Source organism: Balaenoptera acutorostrata, chromosome 18, assembly GCF_949987535.1.
Source record: "Balaenoptera acutorostrata chromosome 18, mBalAcu1.1, whole genome shotgun sequence".
Taxonomy (NCBI): domain Eukaryota; kingdom Metazoa; phylum Chordata; class Mammalia; order Artiodactyla; family Balaenopteridae; genus Balaenoptera; species Balaenoptera acutorostrata.
This window is the reverse complement of record NC_080081.1, coordinates 71,811,157-71,828,044: the sequence shown is the minus strand read 5'-3', so window position 1 is coordinate 71,828,044 and position 16,888 is coordinate 71,811,157. Positions and strand designations below refer to the sequence as shown.

The window sequence follows — 16,888 nt, the reverse complement described above, 5'->3', positions numbered from 1 at the left end:
TTATTTATTTATTTATTTATTATTATTTTTTAATCAGTCATCAATTTTATACACAGCAGTGTATACATGTCAATCCCAGTCGCCCAATTCAGCACACCATCATCCCCACCCCACCACGGTTTCCCCCGCTTGGTGTCCATACGTTTGTTCTCTACATCTGTGTCTCAACTTCTGCCCTGCAAACCGGTTTATCTGTACCATTTTTCTAGGGTCCACATACATGCATTAATATATGATATTTGTTTTTCTCTTTCTGACTTACTTCACTCTGTATGACAGTCTCTAGATCCATCCACATCTCAACAAATGACTCAATTTCATTTCTTTTTATGGCTGAGTAATATTCCATTGTATATATGTACCACAACTTCTTTATCCATTCGTCTGTCGATGGGCATTTAAAGGGTTGCTTCCATGACCTGGCTATTGTAAATAGTGCTGCAGTGAACATTGGGGTGCATGTGTCTTCTTGAATTATGGTTTTCTCTGGGTATATGCCCAGTAGTGGGATTGCTGGATCATATGGTAATTCTATTTTTAGTTTTTTAAGGAATCTCCATATTGTTCTCCATAGTGGCTGTATCAATTTACATTCCCACCAACAGTGCAAGAGGGTTCCCTTTTCTCCACACCCTCTCCAGCATTTGTTGTTTGTAGATTTTCTGATGATGCCCATTCTAACTGGTGTGAGGTGATACCTCACTGTAGTTTTGATTTGCATTTCTCTAATAATTAGTGATGTTGAGCATCTTTTCATGTGCTTCTTGGCCATCTGTATGTCTTCTTTGGAGAAATGTCTATTTAGGTCTTCTGCCCATTTTTGGATTGGGTTTTTTTTTTTTTTAATATTGAGCTGTTTTATATTTTGTTTTAACATGAGCCGTTTATATATTTTGGAGATTAATCCTTTGTCCATTGATTCGTTTGCAAATATTTTCTCCCATTCTGAGGGTTGTCTTTTCGTCTTGATTATGGTTTCCTTTGCTGTGCAAAAGCTTTGTATTGTATATCATATCACTGCTAGATAATCTTTTTTAAATGCTACATTTTCAGGTTATTCCATTGCTTGGAAATCTTAACTGGCTTCCCTTGTTTGTTTTCAAGACCATTATATAGTTTTACCCAGTCCTCATTTCCCATTGTTATTCACAACAAATGACTCATAGTTTCCCTACTTTACTTTCGGTTAAACTTTCTTTCAGCCTTTGTTGCTTTTTTTCTCCAAATCCCATGGGTTCACTAAGATCCTTTCTAAGGGAATGAGCTAGGTGTGTTTGAGAGATCAATTTGGCTGGAGAGTAGGAATGAGAGAATAATGGTCAGGGATGAAGGTGTGAGGTACCCAGATTATGTTTGGACTTTGTGGGTAATGTAAGGAATTTGGGTTTGATTTTAAGTAAAACTGGAAGATGTTCTAGAGTCTAGTGGTCTAATTTGTGCTTTTAAAAGATTGCCCAGATTATTGGTGGAGAATAGAGGCGCTAGAATTGAGGTAGGAAATGCCACTTTGGAGTCAGCTAATAGTAATCTAGGGAAGGGATGAAAAGGGAAGATGATGGAAAATAGCCAAATGGTGTTAAATATGATACTAAAATGGATACTTTTTGAAAAGAATGAAACTTTTCCTCATAAAGTTATAAAGCTACACTAGGGAACAGGAAAAACTGTTAAGGTTATTTGATTGTAATAACAATTACAAATGTCTATATTAAAAGGCTTGATAGTTCTGAAATGGATCACAGTGAAAATGAAGATTACACAATGTCTTCACCTTTGCCGGGGAAAAAAAGTGACAAGAGAGACGACTCTGATCTTGTAAGGGTGAGATATTTGGTTTGATTTTATAATAAGTATAATAATAATAATTTTTACTATGTAAATAATCATTTTTACACTGAAACCAGTTAATTTTGCTCTCCAAGTTTGACATCTGATTTTACTCACAAATTTGAGTTTATAATTATCCTCTACCATGTAATTTAAGTATATTGAACCTCTTGTGTTTTTTGTCACTCTAGTAAGCAATCTTTATTCTTTAGAGCTTTGGAATCAGACATGCCAGTTCCATACTCAGAACTGCTTGGCTTTTGTGTTTTTTTTAAACACAGTAAATTTAGGCTTAGCCTTAGAGAGGAGGCTAGAATTAGGGTCCTTAAAGTTTCCTTCATTTCAGTTGATTTCTTGAGCCTTTAATTACTAAATAAGTTTCTAGTAAATGTAGGAAATGCTACTGTTTTCATAAAGTCCTTGTTTAGTTTTAAAATCTTAATAGCAATGATATTGATGTGTGTGTGATAGGCATAATTTATAAATGTCATTTGAAGACAAATTTGGTACTTTTAGTACAGATACAGAATACAGTTATGTATTGCAACACAACCTGATGGCATTAATAATTGAGCACATTTTGACTTTCGAGGTTAGCTCTAAACATTTCTTGAATAACCCATTAGGTTCCCTGAATGAGTTCCTTTATCAGTGAAGTGTGGATATTTAAGTGGTAAGGTTTATCAGAATAAATGAATTAGCCCAAATGAATGGTTGTTGCTGCTGTTTTGTTATAAAGATTAATATTTTTGATTAATGATTATCATAATAATGAAAGTTAATGTGTTTTAATCTACTCGATTAATAGAAGCAAAAGGTTATTAATAAAAACATTTGCTTTCTCTGACATAGAACTTGCCCTCCTTTCTTCCACTGGCCCAAGCTTACATATCCCACGAAGTTTAAATTATTTTCAGTTTTTTTCAGATTTCTCCAGTAATTTATTTTAGCAGATTGTGTCTCTTTCCACTTAAAAAAATTAAAATTCTAAAATTCTTACTAAATCCTAACTATACTATAAATTTGGATTTTTATTGGCTGTTTAAAATTTTCACCCAAACAGAATTAAAAATTAATTGCTTAGCCAGAAAGGAATCCTGTTATCTTGATTTATGGAAGAATCCATGAGTTGGAAAAGGTATTTATGTCTTCTAGTCCTGCTTCTCACTTAGTGCAGAAATTCCTTCATTATCATTTATGAGAGTTGGTGCTTGAAAATGCCTTAAGTGGAGAGCTTATAATTTCTCTCATTTGTTGGAAACCTCAACTAGGCGACCCATACCCACATATACTGCCTCCTTTCCCTCCCCACTACCCCCTTAATTAGGAAGCATGGTTAATATTTTGCTAGCCTATAAATTCCATATCTAGTTCTGCCTTTTGGAGCAATGCAGAACGAAGTCTGTTTTTTATAGAACAGTTTTGAATTTCTGAGCTTTTGAGATTTATTTATATAATTAATGAAGGCCTTTGGCTGTCTTTTGTGTAACATTGCATCCATTTCCAGAAGAACCTTATTAATAAGCTCGTTTCAACTGAAATATTCTCAAAGAGGTGAGCATTATGAGACAGAAGTTCAATTTAAAGACCAATAAATTATGGTGAAAGAGTATCGTCTTCTTTTTTTAAACAATTTTATTGATTGATTGATTGATTGATTGATTGATTGCTGTGTTGGGTCTTCATTTCTGTGCCAGGGCTTTCTCTAGTTGTGGCAAGTGGGGGCCACTCTTCATAGCGGTGCGCGGCCCTCTCACCACCGCGGCCTCTCTTGTTGCGGAGCACAGGCTCCAGACGCTCAGGCTCAGCAATTGTGGCTCACGGGCCTAGTCACTCCGCGGCATGTGGGATCTTCCCAGACCAGGGCTCGAACCCGTGTCCCCTGCATTGGCAGGCAGATTCTCAACCACTGCACCACCAGGGAAGCCCTCGTCTTTTTTATATACTACGAGCTTCACATAGAAATTTCACTGCAAAGGGATTATTCTTCATATACATTTGTATTATAATATTTAGTTTTACAAATAACATATTTTCCCCATTTCCTGCTTCTAACCTCAATTTTATACCCCCTCTGTTCTGAAAACAATACGGTACAAAATGAAAAATTAGAGAATGTAGTGCTTTAGGAAGCTTAGATTATTTTATGATATTCTCAAGAAAACAGACATTGAATTTCGGGTTTGCCAACGACCTTTTCCAGATCATAAATGAATTCAGCCACTTTTTCAGATCTTTGGATGTCAGAATGAATTGTAGCATTTAAAATTGGAGGGTTTAGTTTTAATTTAATATTTCTCTTCCCATCTCTAAGTAATGACAGTTAATTTTTAATTTATGTACAAAACTCTAGATAAATACTAACAAATTAAAGCCAATTATTTATAGGTCTTTATTTTCCCCTAGATTTCAAGGATAATTTAAACGCTAAAAAGAATAAAAAGCAAATCAACATCCCAAATAAAAATACTAACAAGATAATCTCAGATCATGCCAAGCAGACATAAATAAAACTTAGAATTCATTCTTGACAAATATGAACTCTTTGTAAATTAATACTAGAAAGGTACTTCATTAACATGCTAAAAGTTTTATCTGTTTAAATCAGTAGTCAGTGATTTAGTCAAAATTATTATTCTTAAAGGCAAAATACTTGAAACATTCTTATTAAAAATCAGGAACAAAACAACCTGTTGTTTAAAATTGTTCTAGAATATTTGACCAGTTCTGAAAGACATTAAATAGGAGCCAAAAGTATGACAATGAAAAAGAAGAGACAAATTTATTTTTATTTTTGTACTCTTAAAATAAATAAGGGAAGCAGTTGAAAAACTAAGAGTGTAGGCATATGTATGTATGTATATATGTAACTATAATTTTACTCTGGTAATTTTACTTTATATCAGATGTACACTTGTGGGAAAGGGGATTTGCTTTACAACACTAACCATTACAACAATGAAATTAGATAGATGGATCTAAACATAACCTTAAAAAGAGGTAGGGGGAACCTATGTGGAGAAAATACCAAAAATGAGAAACAGAAGAGAGAGAAGACATGCCATATTCCTTCATGGAAAAAATGACTTAAAAAGTGACAGTTCTTTCTAAATGAAGATATCATTGTAAAATTCCAGCGTGATTTTAAGTCCATGTGGAAGAATAAAATGGATGCAAAAAAGAGGAGTAATAAGATCAGCCCAACCAAACACAAGCATACTTAGTTATAATTAGTAAACTATTGCGCTGTTGTTACATTAGCCCAGAAACATTATTATTTTTTGCAAAATAATGCAAAATAAAGGAAGCATTACAAATCAGTGATTTTGAAATTGATTAGATGTCTGTTTGGCAGTGGAAGTAGGAAAAACAGTTTAGAACCTCAACTCAGCATCCTATTCTAAAACAAGATACAATAATGTCTTAGTCTGCTCAGTCTGCCATAACAAAATATCATAGACTGGGAGGCTTAAACAACACAAATTAATTTTCTCACATTTCTGGAGGTTAGGAAGTCCAGGATCAAGTGTGGGCCAATCCAGTTCCTGGTGGGAGCTCTATTCCTGGTTTGCAGATGGCCACCTTCTTACCGTGTTCTTAACATGGTGGAGAGAGAGACAGCAAGATCTCTCTGGTGTCTCTTTTCATAAGGATACTAATCCCATCATGAAGGCCCCACCCACGTGACCTTATCTCAACTGAATTACCTCCCAAAGGCCACATCTCCAAGTAGTATTGTATCATAACACTTCAGCATATGAATTTTGTGGGGACACAATTCAGTTCATAACAAATAGGAAATAAAATTTAAATATACACAAAAGTGTAGAATATTTAGATTAAAACTCAGACTTTAATAAACAAATGGACAAAGGGCATAATACCAAGGATATAAATAGGCAGTTCACAGGCAGGAAACACAAATGACTAATTAAACATATTAAAAAATTATAAGTAATTAGATAATTTTTCTTTTCACTGATCTTTTAAGAATGTAAATTGGAACAAACCTTTTGGAAATTAACTTAGTACTATCAATATTATGTGTTTTATGCATGTGTATACCTGTGGAGAGCATTATAAATTCATATGCACTATTCTTGGTTTCTTTGAAGAATTTCCTCAGTCTCCATCTGCTGGTCAGTGCTTAAATTCTGTGAATGTAGACTGGTATTTCATTTTAAATTTGAAAGTCACTGATTTTTAAATTATTTTTTTTGTTAGTTGTATCTGGGAAGAAGTGGTATCTTTGATTCAGAAGTGTTTTCAGAATTTTTAATAAATGATGACTATGTTTAAACTTTTGTATCTTGCAACCTCCATTTATAAAATAAAAATAGTTCTTTTATGATGTGTATGCATGATATATATATATAACATAGTTAATATTTTATGTCTTATTATACATTGTGTGGTAAAATTAGGATTACTTAAATTGACTATCAAAACAGATCCATTATACTTTAGTATAGTTGTCCATTATTTAAGCATTGAATTTAGAATGTTCTTTTTTATGAAATAGCTCTTCACCAAAAATTTATAATCTAATCAAATACTGATCTTGAGAGGTTTCATTTGAGACTCTCTAGCTTGAGTAAGAATAAAAACTTACCCTCTTACCCCCAGATAGTATTTTAATTAGAAAATTATTAATAAAAGCAAGTAAGTAGTTATGGTTCTGATGTACTTCAGAACTCTATACCTTATTTAGGTACATTTTTATGACTGAAGTGGATAACAGATTTTTTTTTTGATTTTTAAAAATACATATACTAACACTGCATACTAAGTTTTATATTTGAAATTGTGGCTTTTATTCCTAGTCTGAATTGGACAAACCTAGAAGCCGGAAAAAAACACCTGTAACAGATTCAGAGGAGAAATTAGGGATGGATGACCTGACTAAGTTGGTACAGGAACAGAAACCTAAAGGCAGTCAGCGTGGACGGAAGAGAGGCCATACGGCTTCAGAATCAGACGAACAGCAGTGGCCTGAGGAAAAGAGGCTCAAAGAAGATATATTAGAAAATGAGGATGAACAGAATAGTCCACCAAAAAAAGGTAAAAGAGGCCGACCACCAAAACCTCTTGGTGGAGGTACACCCAAAGAAGAGCCAACAATCAAAACTTCTAAAAAAGGAAGCAAAAAAAAACCTGGACCTTCAACAGCAGAAGAAGAGGAAGAAGAAGAAAGACAAAGTGGAAACACAGAACAGAAGTCAAAAAGTAAACAGCACCGAACTTCAAGGAGAGCACAACTAAGGTAAGTATGTGTAACTCTAAACTGCATACATTTAGTTACTATATTATAAATCATAATTTGATGCTATCCACATTTGGGTCTTCCCCAAAGCAGAGCAGAATCTCCTGAAACTAGTGCAGTTGAATCCACACAATCCACACCACAGAAAGGACGAGGAAGACCATCAAAAACGCCATCACCATCACAACCCCCCAAAAATGTGTAAGTTGTAAATAATATTAAATTTCAAAGCAGTTTCAAATTATTTTGCAGGGGTTCATAAATTTCTAAATATACATAGGGCTGTATTTAAATCCCATATATTTAGCCCCATTACACTAGGTAAGATAACATTTTTGTAAACTTACCTAGGTGATTGATACCCAGTCAACCTTTGGTGACATTTGTACATTTTTACAGGTTTTAGACAAAACTTTATAAATGAATACCAAATAGTTTATTATTTCCAATACATACTTTATGGTACCTGAAGAGATGATGAAGTATTTTTAAATAATTACAATATAGACCACTTTACCTTGTCATTCCATGCTACAATTTTTCTTCATGTCTTTTCCTCAACAGCTTTAAAAAATAGCTTTTACACTTTTGCTTTGATTCTTTGAACCATGTCGGAAAGTAACGGGCATCATTTTTCTTAAATTACATCTGTGGAAATTATCACATGGTGATCTCAAGTTTTTGATGTCTTGATTTTGTTTCTTTTCTAATCACATTAACACATATGTATCTATAGATAGTTTTGGATGTTCACACAAGTACATGTTTATAGGAGAGTTACAGTAACAAATCTGTGTCCAAACTTATTAAAGTGACAGGGGCATCAGTGTTGTAATTTGTAAACTGGCACTTTTTTCTCCTCAAAGTGGAAATAGAATAGCGTGTCTTCTACTAGAAATTTTGCAGTTTTTCTGAAGGTAATCCCATACTTCAGTAGCTTGACTTTTCAGAGTTGCCAACAGACCTTGGTTAAATACTCAGTTACCTTCAAAGTTTTTCCTGTTCCTGTGTATTCCATAGGAAGAGGAAAAGTTACCTGAGTGTCTAGCCAGTACTTCCTGCCTTTTTCCATATAATTTTTCCCTCAGGTAAAAAGTAAAGGTAAGTACATTTTTGTGGCAGCTTCATAAATGTGTTTGTATTTGACCATGGAAAATCATTGTTTTTTTCGATAAAAAAATATTCTTAAGGCATCTTAAATTCCCATGGTTAATTTTATAACAAGAATGTAACGGGGTGAATATCTTTCATGCTCGTAACTTTAATTTGTTTCTATTTGGGCCTCATAAAATTAAGGGCTTAGATGATTATCATGTTACCTCCTAAAATTACACAAGTTCCTCACATGAGTGTTATAAATCAAACAAGCATTTCTGTTAAAAAATCAATACAGAAAGAGATTCTGTATTCTGTCTTAACAGCCTAACTTCCTTTCACTGGGAAGCCCCTTTTTAGAGGTAATGTAATAACATATGTTATGATTTGTCTGTTTTCTTGTTCTGACCTCAGTGGAATTGAGAAAGATTGTATAATTTTCCTTGTATTTTCTTCTGTTAATTCTGGAAAACTGAATCAAGTAAGTTTGAGTAATTGGTTTGAGTATGGATTAAACAATATCTATTTTTGATTGCTTATAGAAGTGATAGGCTAAGTTCTTAATTAAAAAAACAAATATTTATCAAGAGAGATACATTTAATTAAATGGTGGCATCTATTACATATTTTTGAGTGTCTCCTGTTTCAGAGAGTACTAGGTGCTAGGGAATATAGTGGCACGAAACGGGCACGATTCTTATCCTTATAGGACTTACCATCTAAATGGGCATGTAGTCATTAAATAATCACACATAAATATGGAATAATAAATTGTGGTATGTGCCCTGAAGGATAAAGTTAGGGTGCTGTAAGAGAATGTAATGACAGGGCTGGGGAATTGGGGAAGTTTTCTCTTTGGAAAGTGACCAGTTGATTCCTTGAGAATAGTAGGAGTTAGACTGATAGAGAGTAGGGAGAGGAACATTTCAGGTGAAGGGAACACTGTTTTGGAAGGTTCTGAAGTGGGAAAAATCTTGGCAAATTCAGAGAGCTGAAGGAAGGCAAGGATGTTGCTGTATTGCAGTTGTGGGGAACTGGGGAGTGGAAAGAGATAGAATGGACAGGTAGGCAAGGCCTGTCTGCAGGGCTTTATATACTGTATTAAGGAGGTTTATGCAGTTGCTCTCAGTACATACGGGGTTCTCTAGGGGGCATGGCATCAGCTGTTTTTACATTTTTGAAAGATTACTTGTAGAGAGAAGAGGCAAGAGATGAGAATGGTTTAGAAATATGTAGTAACAATGAAGTTGGAGAGAAGTGAATGGATTTGAGATTTCTTTATAAGTAGAATCTTAGGGCCAGATAAAGAGTTGTAGACTATGACGAAAGACTCTAAAATTTCTGCTTTGAGCAACTCAGCCTTTTACTGAGTTGGGAAAGATAAAAGGAAGAGTAGACTTTGGGTTATGTTTTAAAATCCTTTATGGTATTGGTCTCAGTCACACTGACTTGTTATTTGGTAGATCTTTTTATATGTAAGATTCTAGGATTAAGTGCTTGTTTAGGGTTCAGAATGTAAGAAAAATATTTCTTGGCTTACGAGGTAATTGAGAATAAAAATGATAATAAATGAAAGCCTGTGAAATATTTAAAGCATTTCCTGTTATGAAGTAACCTACCACTTAAGGATCAGAATGTTCATTTTATTTTACATGTGTTTTACTCTAGCCGTGTAGGACGCTCCAAACAAGCCGCTACTAAAGAAAATGATTCAAGTGAAGAAGTAGATGTGTTTCAGGTTAGCTCTCCTGTCAATGATGATAATCCACAGGAAGAAACAGAGGAAGAAGAAGTTTCTGCAGTAAATGTATGTGCTTATGAAAGTGCCATGTGTAATAGTATGGAATATAGAATTAGAGTTGGTAAATATTTGGTCAGATCCATTTAGCACTTGCTGTTACTTAATAATTCTAAATATTTATATATTTTTCTTCATTAGTTTATAGTGTTGTTTCATCTACCGGCTTAGATAGTGGAGAGTATATCCTTTCTGAAAACCTGAAACCAAATGAGAATAATAGATGTAGCCTAGTGAAAGTGTAAATGCCCAGTTTAAAACTGAATGCAGAGATGAACAAGTGGCAGGCAGTCTGATGTCAACACCTTATGCATTTAAGTTCTCCCTGTATCTGTTACATATGCTCTTGTTTATGTTTTGTAAGTATTTGTTTGAGTTTCCCACTAGCTACTAGTAGTTAGTCGTATAGAATAAAATCATGTCTTTAACTAAAATTAGCTTTTGGAATTCATAAAATTGGTAATAGACACTTCTTTTACAGAAGTAAGAATGTGATGCTTCCTGAGATACTTTTTTTTAAAAGAAATGAATGGTTTTGCTGGTTACATCTCAGATTTTTCTCTTCGGAAGAAATATAATTAACACATTTAAGTAAGAGCTGTCATCTTCCTAACATTAATGCTGAATCTTTGGGTCAGTTCAGCCAGCCATTTTTGTTTGAGAAACCTGTGTTCTTTGATCAGGTCCCAGGGTTGATCCCTGCCCCTCTGTCCTATTTAATATAATCAGCATTTCTGTCTGCATCAGGATGCATTTATGTGAATGAATTAAGACCACAGAAAAATATGTTGAATTATGGTCTCAAACTAGTTGGGCTTGTTTGTAAAGGGTGTTTTGGGGGTGTAAAAATAAGGCTGAAGGGTTGTACATAGTGACTGATGTCTTCATCAAAGAAAAACTATACTGTAAATTAATTAAATTAAAATCCTTTTCTATTTGTATTCCTCTTGTTAATACTGATCTTTTTTGACCTAAAGTTTTATGCTTTCATTAGTACTTGCCAGTAAGTGGTAATATTTCTGAATTTCACATTATTTATATGTATTTGATAGTTGTTATGATCCAAACTCAATAGCTGTTTTCTGAGAAAGACAGCTGTAAGCCTAAATTCATAAATATCAAATGTTTTCTTTTACTACAGAAACATAAGTAAAAAGGTGATATTTGCGATTGTTTTTCTTGCTGTTGGCATTGACTTCTGTTCATTTCTCTTTAAAATTATTAAATAGAAAAGTAAGATAGTTCTCTCTTTTGCTATCCTGGGAAAGGCTATTTATGGGCATTCATGTATTACGTACATCTAAATATGTGATGTCAAGGCAGAAAGTTAACATAGGAGAAAGGTTTTGAGGAAAGAAAAGCAAAGAAAATCAGGAACATGTAAGAATAATGATTGGTTAAAAAGTAATAATAATTACTGCTGTGTCTAATTAATATGTACGCATTTTAATTAAGCATCTGGTGATATTTCTTTCAAGGTACGGCGGCGAAGTTCTAAAAGAGAAAGGCGATGAACAAATGTCATTAATAACTTTCCTATGTGAAAGCTTTGAAAAAAATAATTTTTTGTCAAGCTTCAGGCCGAGTAAAGCCTTTGATGCACAAAATGGGACTGCTGAAGAGTGGACAGTTGGACCTTACTCTGATGACCTCATGTATTTGTGGTCACATGCTTTAGCCATGCGCACAGTGATAACATTGAGTATGGAGTCTTGTGAAAAAGTCTAATGTGCGATGGCTATGTAGACATAAACTAAAGAAGAAACTTGTAAATATATTTTTTCTTCTTTTTTTCTTTTTTTTTTTTTAATGTTTCTGACTTCTGAAGTGCTTGTATAGCTTTTATCTGTGGCTTTAAACTGACAGTACCCAGCTGTTTATCGGATCTATTGATTTGAAAAGAGTTTGTTAGGATAGATCTTAAGCAGTAATCTGTCAGTGTTTGTATTTGTATTCTCTGCAGTTTTACTGTGAAAATTTTTTTTCAACAAATGGTGTCATTTTCTTGATGTCACGATTTGTTGGAGAGCTGAAATGATCTCTTTCCCTTGTGTATCTTACCTAGTGTTTACTCCTGGGCACCCTTAATCTTCAGAGGTGCTAAATTGTCTGCCATTACACCTGAACAATGCCTCTGATGGGAGGACGCCACGCCAACTGTGGAATAGTCCTGAAGTTGTTTGATTATTTTACACCTCAGTATTGGTCCCAGAATTTTCTGGCCTTTCATGGCAAGGAAAATTTTAAAAAGAGAGAGATTTAAAATATTATAATTTTAAAGAGTGTGTTATAAAATAATGTGCTGAATTCTTTATCCCATTTTATCATCCCTTTTCAGTTTTTATTAATCTACTGTATCAATAAAATTCTGCAGTTTGAATTAGTTTTTAATAGTCTAGAATGTTATTGTGTATAGATATTTCCTCTTGAACATTATGTTCAGAAAATGCAAATTATTACACTATAATATAAAATCTGATATATACACATTAGAAGTGTTTCAGTTCTCCATAACAGTGTAAAGTTAATCAGAAAGAAAAAAATTTTATTGATGCAGTGTGTCTTTATAAAGCTGTTCTTGAAAGCAAGTGTTTTGTATTTTATAGTGAGTTGCATGTTTATGAAAAAAAGTGCTGAAAATGGGATGTGCTCTTTTCTGTAAATTCGTATTTAGCCATAGTATATGATAGATTGCCCCATAACATAGTTTTTCATTAAGAGTTTATTATTGTACTTTATTTTGGAGCCAAAAATTGTTTCTGGGGGGGAGGGACAGGGTGGGAGTGATATATCCAACTATATGAGCTACTGTAGGTATCACAGTCTTATGAACTTTGAATGAAATTCCACTTTGTCCAGATTGGGAGAAGTGGAAATATATTTGGGTTTAGAGCATATCTTTTTTCTTTTCTTTGTTGTAATCTACAAAATATAGAAACAAAGGCAGCATCCTTTATACAGTTTTATGAACTGTATTTTCAACCAAAACATATAGGTTACAACATAATGCTTTCCTAAATTCATTTTAGTATTTCAGGTGCTGTTCTTTCATTTTTTCATGGTTACCATCAGAAAAGAAAATCATATTCTAACTTATTAAATTTATCACAGTGGATAATGGAGCATTTTCATTTAATATGCCATTATATGTTTAAGGTATATTTCAAGTTGGTTATAATAGATGGGGGATATAATAAAGAAACTACTATTTTGGAAAGTGACATTTTACTATTTTCCAGTGTATATCACAATTGATGTGATTATTTTTCTTTTGAAGATTTCTTCATGTTTATGAAATGACCTTTTATTTTTTAAAAAAAAGTTTTGAATTGTGTCTTAATCTCTCAATATTTAACTATTCTTCATCTACAACAGTACTGACACCAGTGATTATGGGAGGCTGCTGTATATCAAGGCAGCTAATGTTGGACCAAGATACAGTTGGTTTTTAAATGTGTCATTAGCTCAGTTCTCCCAAACACGCTATTTCTATTTCAGCAGTACAAAGGCATGTTTTTAAACCTATAAAATAAAGAATAAGGGATAGCTTTGTATTTTTGTCGTTGACTAAATTGCACCGGAAATGTTTATGGAAGTATATCTTTAAGACCATTTTATAAAACAGTGAAAAAATGATTGTGGAGGATTTTTATTTGCATGATCATAGTTAACCAAATTTCATTGCACATTTAATCCTGTACATCAGTTCACAAAAAATGTTCATTGTAGATTTTCTTCAATGACAGTGAGTCTGTGATTTTATAACTTGTCTGTTCACTTTTTGGGAAGATTATGATGTAAATTTTCCATTTTTCTGTAGAAAAAATAGGTGCAATAATGATCAAAGTTTTGATGTCCTGAGTCATCTTAGGGGATTATCTCATGTTGAAACTTAACATTTCATATACTAACATTTGGAGAACCACATACTGTAACTAAAGTAAAATTAAGTATGTGTAAAATGTTAATTGCTAACAGTGGTTAGCAAACTCTTCAGTGATAATGTTCATTTTGAAAATATATACTGTATAAAAAAATTAAGAAAATATTTAACTCACTGTAACAAGTTCCATTATGAAGATCTTATGATTCTTCAGTGAGGTTGTCTTGCTGCACTCTGTAGCAAATCCGTTTAATCTACACTATAATAAAATTTCTTGCTGCAGTGCAACAGGAAGCTTTTTCAGTGATCTCCACTGTATATGTAAATTACAAATGTGGCTGTAAAACTTGTTCCAGGTATTAAAGGTTACATTACTTTCTGTATTTTCTTATAACTTGTAAGTTTGATTTTTAAGGTTTCCTTTTGCCCACTTAAAGAATGTCAGGAATTTAAGAATTTGTTTAACTTAGGCATATCTCCCCTACCACATAGTATTATGTCACTGTAATGAACAGTTGGTATTTAGATAGATAACCAATTTTCAGACACAGTTTTGGATTTTCTGTGCAGTTGAATAAACATGAAAGCTAATATATAACTGTATTATTTTATTTATGTGAATCTATCTATATATATTTAAATATGTTTACTAAATGGAGGAAGGCACATTTTAGTGATTTTTAATTTTGGAGGCTTTGTTTCATAAAGAGGAAATATATTTCCTAGTAACATTTTTCAGACTTCTTGTTTAAACTTCTCATGCAACATCTTGGCTGGCAGAGACTTACTAAATATTATTTAAGTTAAAAGATTGCATAACTGAAGAAAAGAAATGTATAATATAAACTTTAAAAGTAAACACTAAGAAAATAAGTTACTGTAGTGACAGTTTTATTAATTTGTTCAGGGAATATTTATTGAGTACCTGCTATGTGCTAGGCTAGTTACAGGGGATATAGTGTGATCAGGATAGAGTAAGTCTCTGCCCTTGTGGAGCTTACATTCTCCACAAAGAGGTGGGGGACTAAGGAAAACAATAAGTAATATATAATGTCATACTGTGAAAAGTATGGAGATTAGAAAAGGAAAGCAGGATAGAGAGTAGAAATGATTGGAGGAGAAGCTATTTTTATATACTTTGAAGCTGCGTTATTCAGTAAAATTTAGGATTGTTAATGTCTTTATGATGAAGTGACACTTTTATAATTATAAGACATCATTTGTTAGCTGTATGAATACTTCATGCCTACTTTGTCTGACAATTGATATAGCCATACCAGTTTTGTTTTAACTGTTGTTTGCATGACAATACTTTTTCTGTTCCATTATTTTCAACCTGTTTATGTCCTTATGTTTAAAAGTGCATGTCATGTAAACATTTTATACTTTGGTCTTGTTCTTTTATCCAATCTTAGAATCTTTGTTCTTTAATTAGAGTGTTTAGACTATTTATTTTTGGTATAATCACTGATACAGTAGCTTTTATTGCTATTTTTTTTTGCCAATTTTTTCTTTATTCCTTTATTTTCTCCTTTTCCTACCTTCCTTTGGCTAGGTAAAGTACTTCTTACTATTCTATTTTATCTCTTTTATTAGCTTTTTAGTTATACCCGATTGTATTATTATTTCAGTGGTTACCCTACAGATTATAATATCTGTATTTCACTTATTATAGTCTGCGCTATATTAATGTTTTTGCCACCTTCGGAACAATGCAAGGATTTGAAAACAGTTCAATTCCATTTGCTGCGCCTCTACTCTTTGTGCTATGGTTGTTATATATTTTGTGGTTATAAATGTCAGAATATCTATGCTTTCAATAGTCAGTGTTCTTACTTGTTTATACATACATTTTCTCTTTTCTTTGCACTTTTTTCTTTTTTATTTATTTTTGGTAGTTCTATGCTTCCACCTTAATTCATTTTTCTTAAGCCTGAAGAACTTTTAATATTGCTTATGGTGCAGGCCTGGGGGCAGTTAACTCATCCAGCGTTTGTTTGTTTGAAAGGTCTTAATCACACCTTCATTTTTGAAGGGTATTTTCCTTGGATATGGAATTCTAGATTGGCAGTTTTATTTATTTGGCAACTTAAAAGTTAGCATTCTGTTGTCCTCTGATTTTCATATTTTTTGCTGTAAGTCAGCTTAAAACCTTTTTGCTCTTTGTAGGTAATGTGTGTGTTTTTTTCTGGCTGCTTTTAGGATTTTCTCTTTATCTTTGTTTTTAGCAGTTTGACTGTGCTGAGCGTACTTATGTTTTTCATTTTATTTATCATGCTTGGGGTTTACTGAGCTCTTGAATCTGTGGGTTGATGTATTCCATCAGTTGTGAAAAATTATCCATTCACATATTGCTTCTACTTTATTATCACTTCTCTCTTTCTGACACTACGGTTATAAATATACTTTACTGTTTGTGTCCCATGTGCTTTTTATTTTCTTCCCTGATCTTTCCACTTTTTTTTTTCTCTCTGTGCATCAGTTTGGATGTTTTCTGTTGACCCATCTTTCAGATTTATCAAGCCTGCCTTCTGCACTGTGCAGTCTTCCATTTAACCAACCCAATTAGTTGACTTCAAATATTGTATTTTTTAGTTTTAGAATGTCCAGTTATATTTTATAGATTTCATTTTTCTTTTGAATGTCTCTGTCTTTTTACTCTTTCCTCCCATTTAAAAAAAATACAGCTGGCAAACATTTGAATTATATAACTAAGTCTAACATCTGCATCATCTGTGGATCTGATCCCATTGTCTAGTTCTTTTTTTTCTTGATTACCAGTCACATTTTTCCTGGTCACACTTCTTTCTCTCACTTTATAGGGCTTTTAATTTTTTCCCCTTCTGCAGGAGAATGTTTATAAAGGAACTGAAGGATTGAAGTTGATGCCATTTTCCACCAGGAGAGAATTTGCCTTGTTTTCTATTAGGCATTTTAGGGCTTGATTACCTCAATCCATGGAGTTGGGCTTGGGTTGCAGCTTTTGTTAGACTCAAACTTTTTCCAAAAGTCTTGGGAGTAA

General features: G+C 33.1%; 1 protein-coding gene across 6 annotated transcripts in view; it reads left to right on the top strand.

The window, feature by feature from the left end:
• The window catches only part of PDS5B (PDS5 cohesin associated factor B), a 201,005-nt gene extending 185,735 nt beyond the window's left edge, over nucleotides 1–15,270 (top strand). The window contains exons 31-35 of one of the 6 annotated variants that reach the window (XM_057532904.1): nucleotides 1,716–1,815; nucleotides 6,651–7,090; nucleotides 7,184–7,291; nucleotides 9,854–9,992; nucleotides 11,462–15,270. In XM_057532904.1, coding sequence (XP_057388887.1) covers nucleotides 1,716–1,815; nucleotides 6,651–7,090; nucleotides 7,184–7,291; nucleotides 9,854–9,992; nucleotides 11,462–11,497 — 823 coding nt within the window. In that variant the 3' untranslated portion in view covers nucleotides 11,498–15,270. Of the gene's footprint in view, nucleotides 1–1,715; nucleotides 1,822–6,650; nucleotides 7,091–7,180; nucleotides 7,296–9,853; nucleotides 9,993–11,461 lie in introns of those variants that run through there. The other 5 variants (XM_057532903.1, XM_057532902.1, XM_057532901.1 and 2 more) reach the window with 5 other exon arrangements.
• The last annotated feature ends 1,618 nt before the right edge of the window (nucleotides 15,271–16,888 follow it).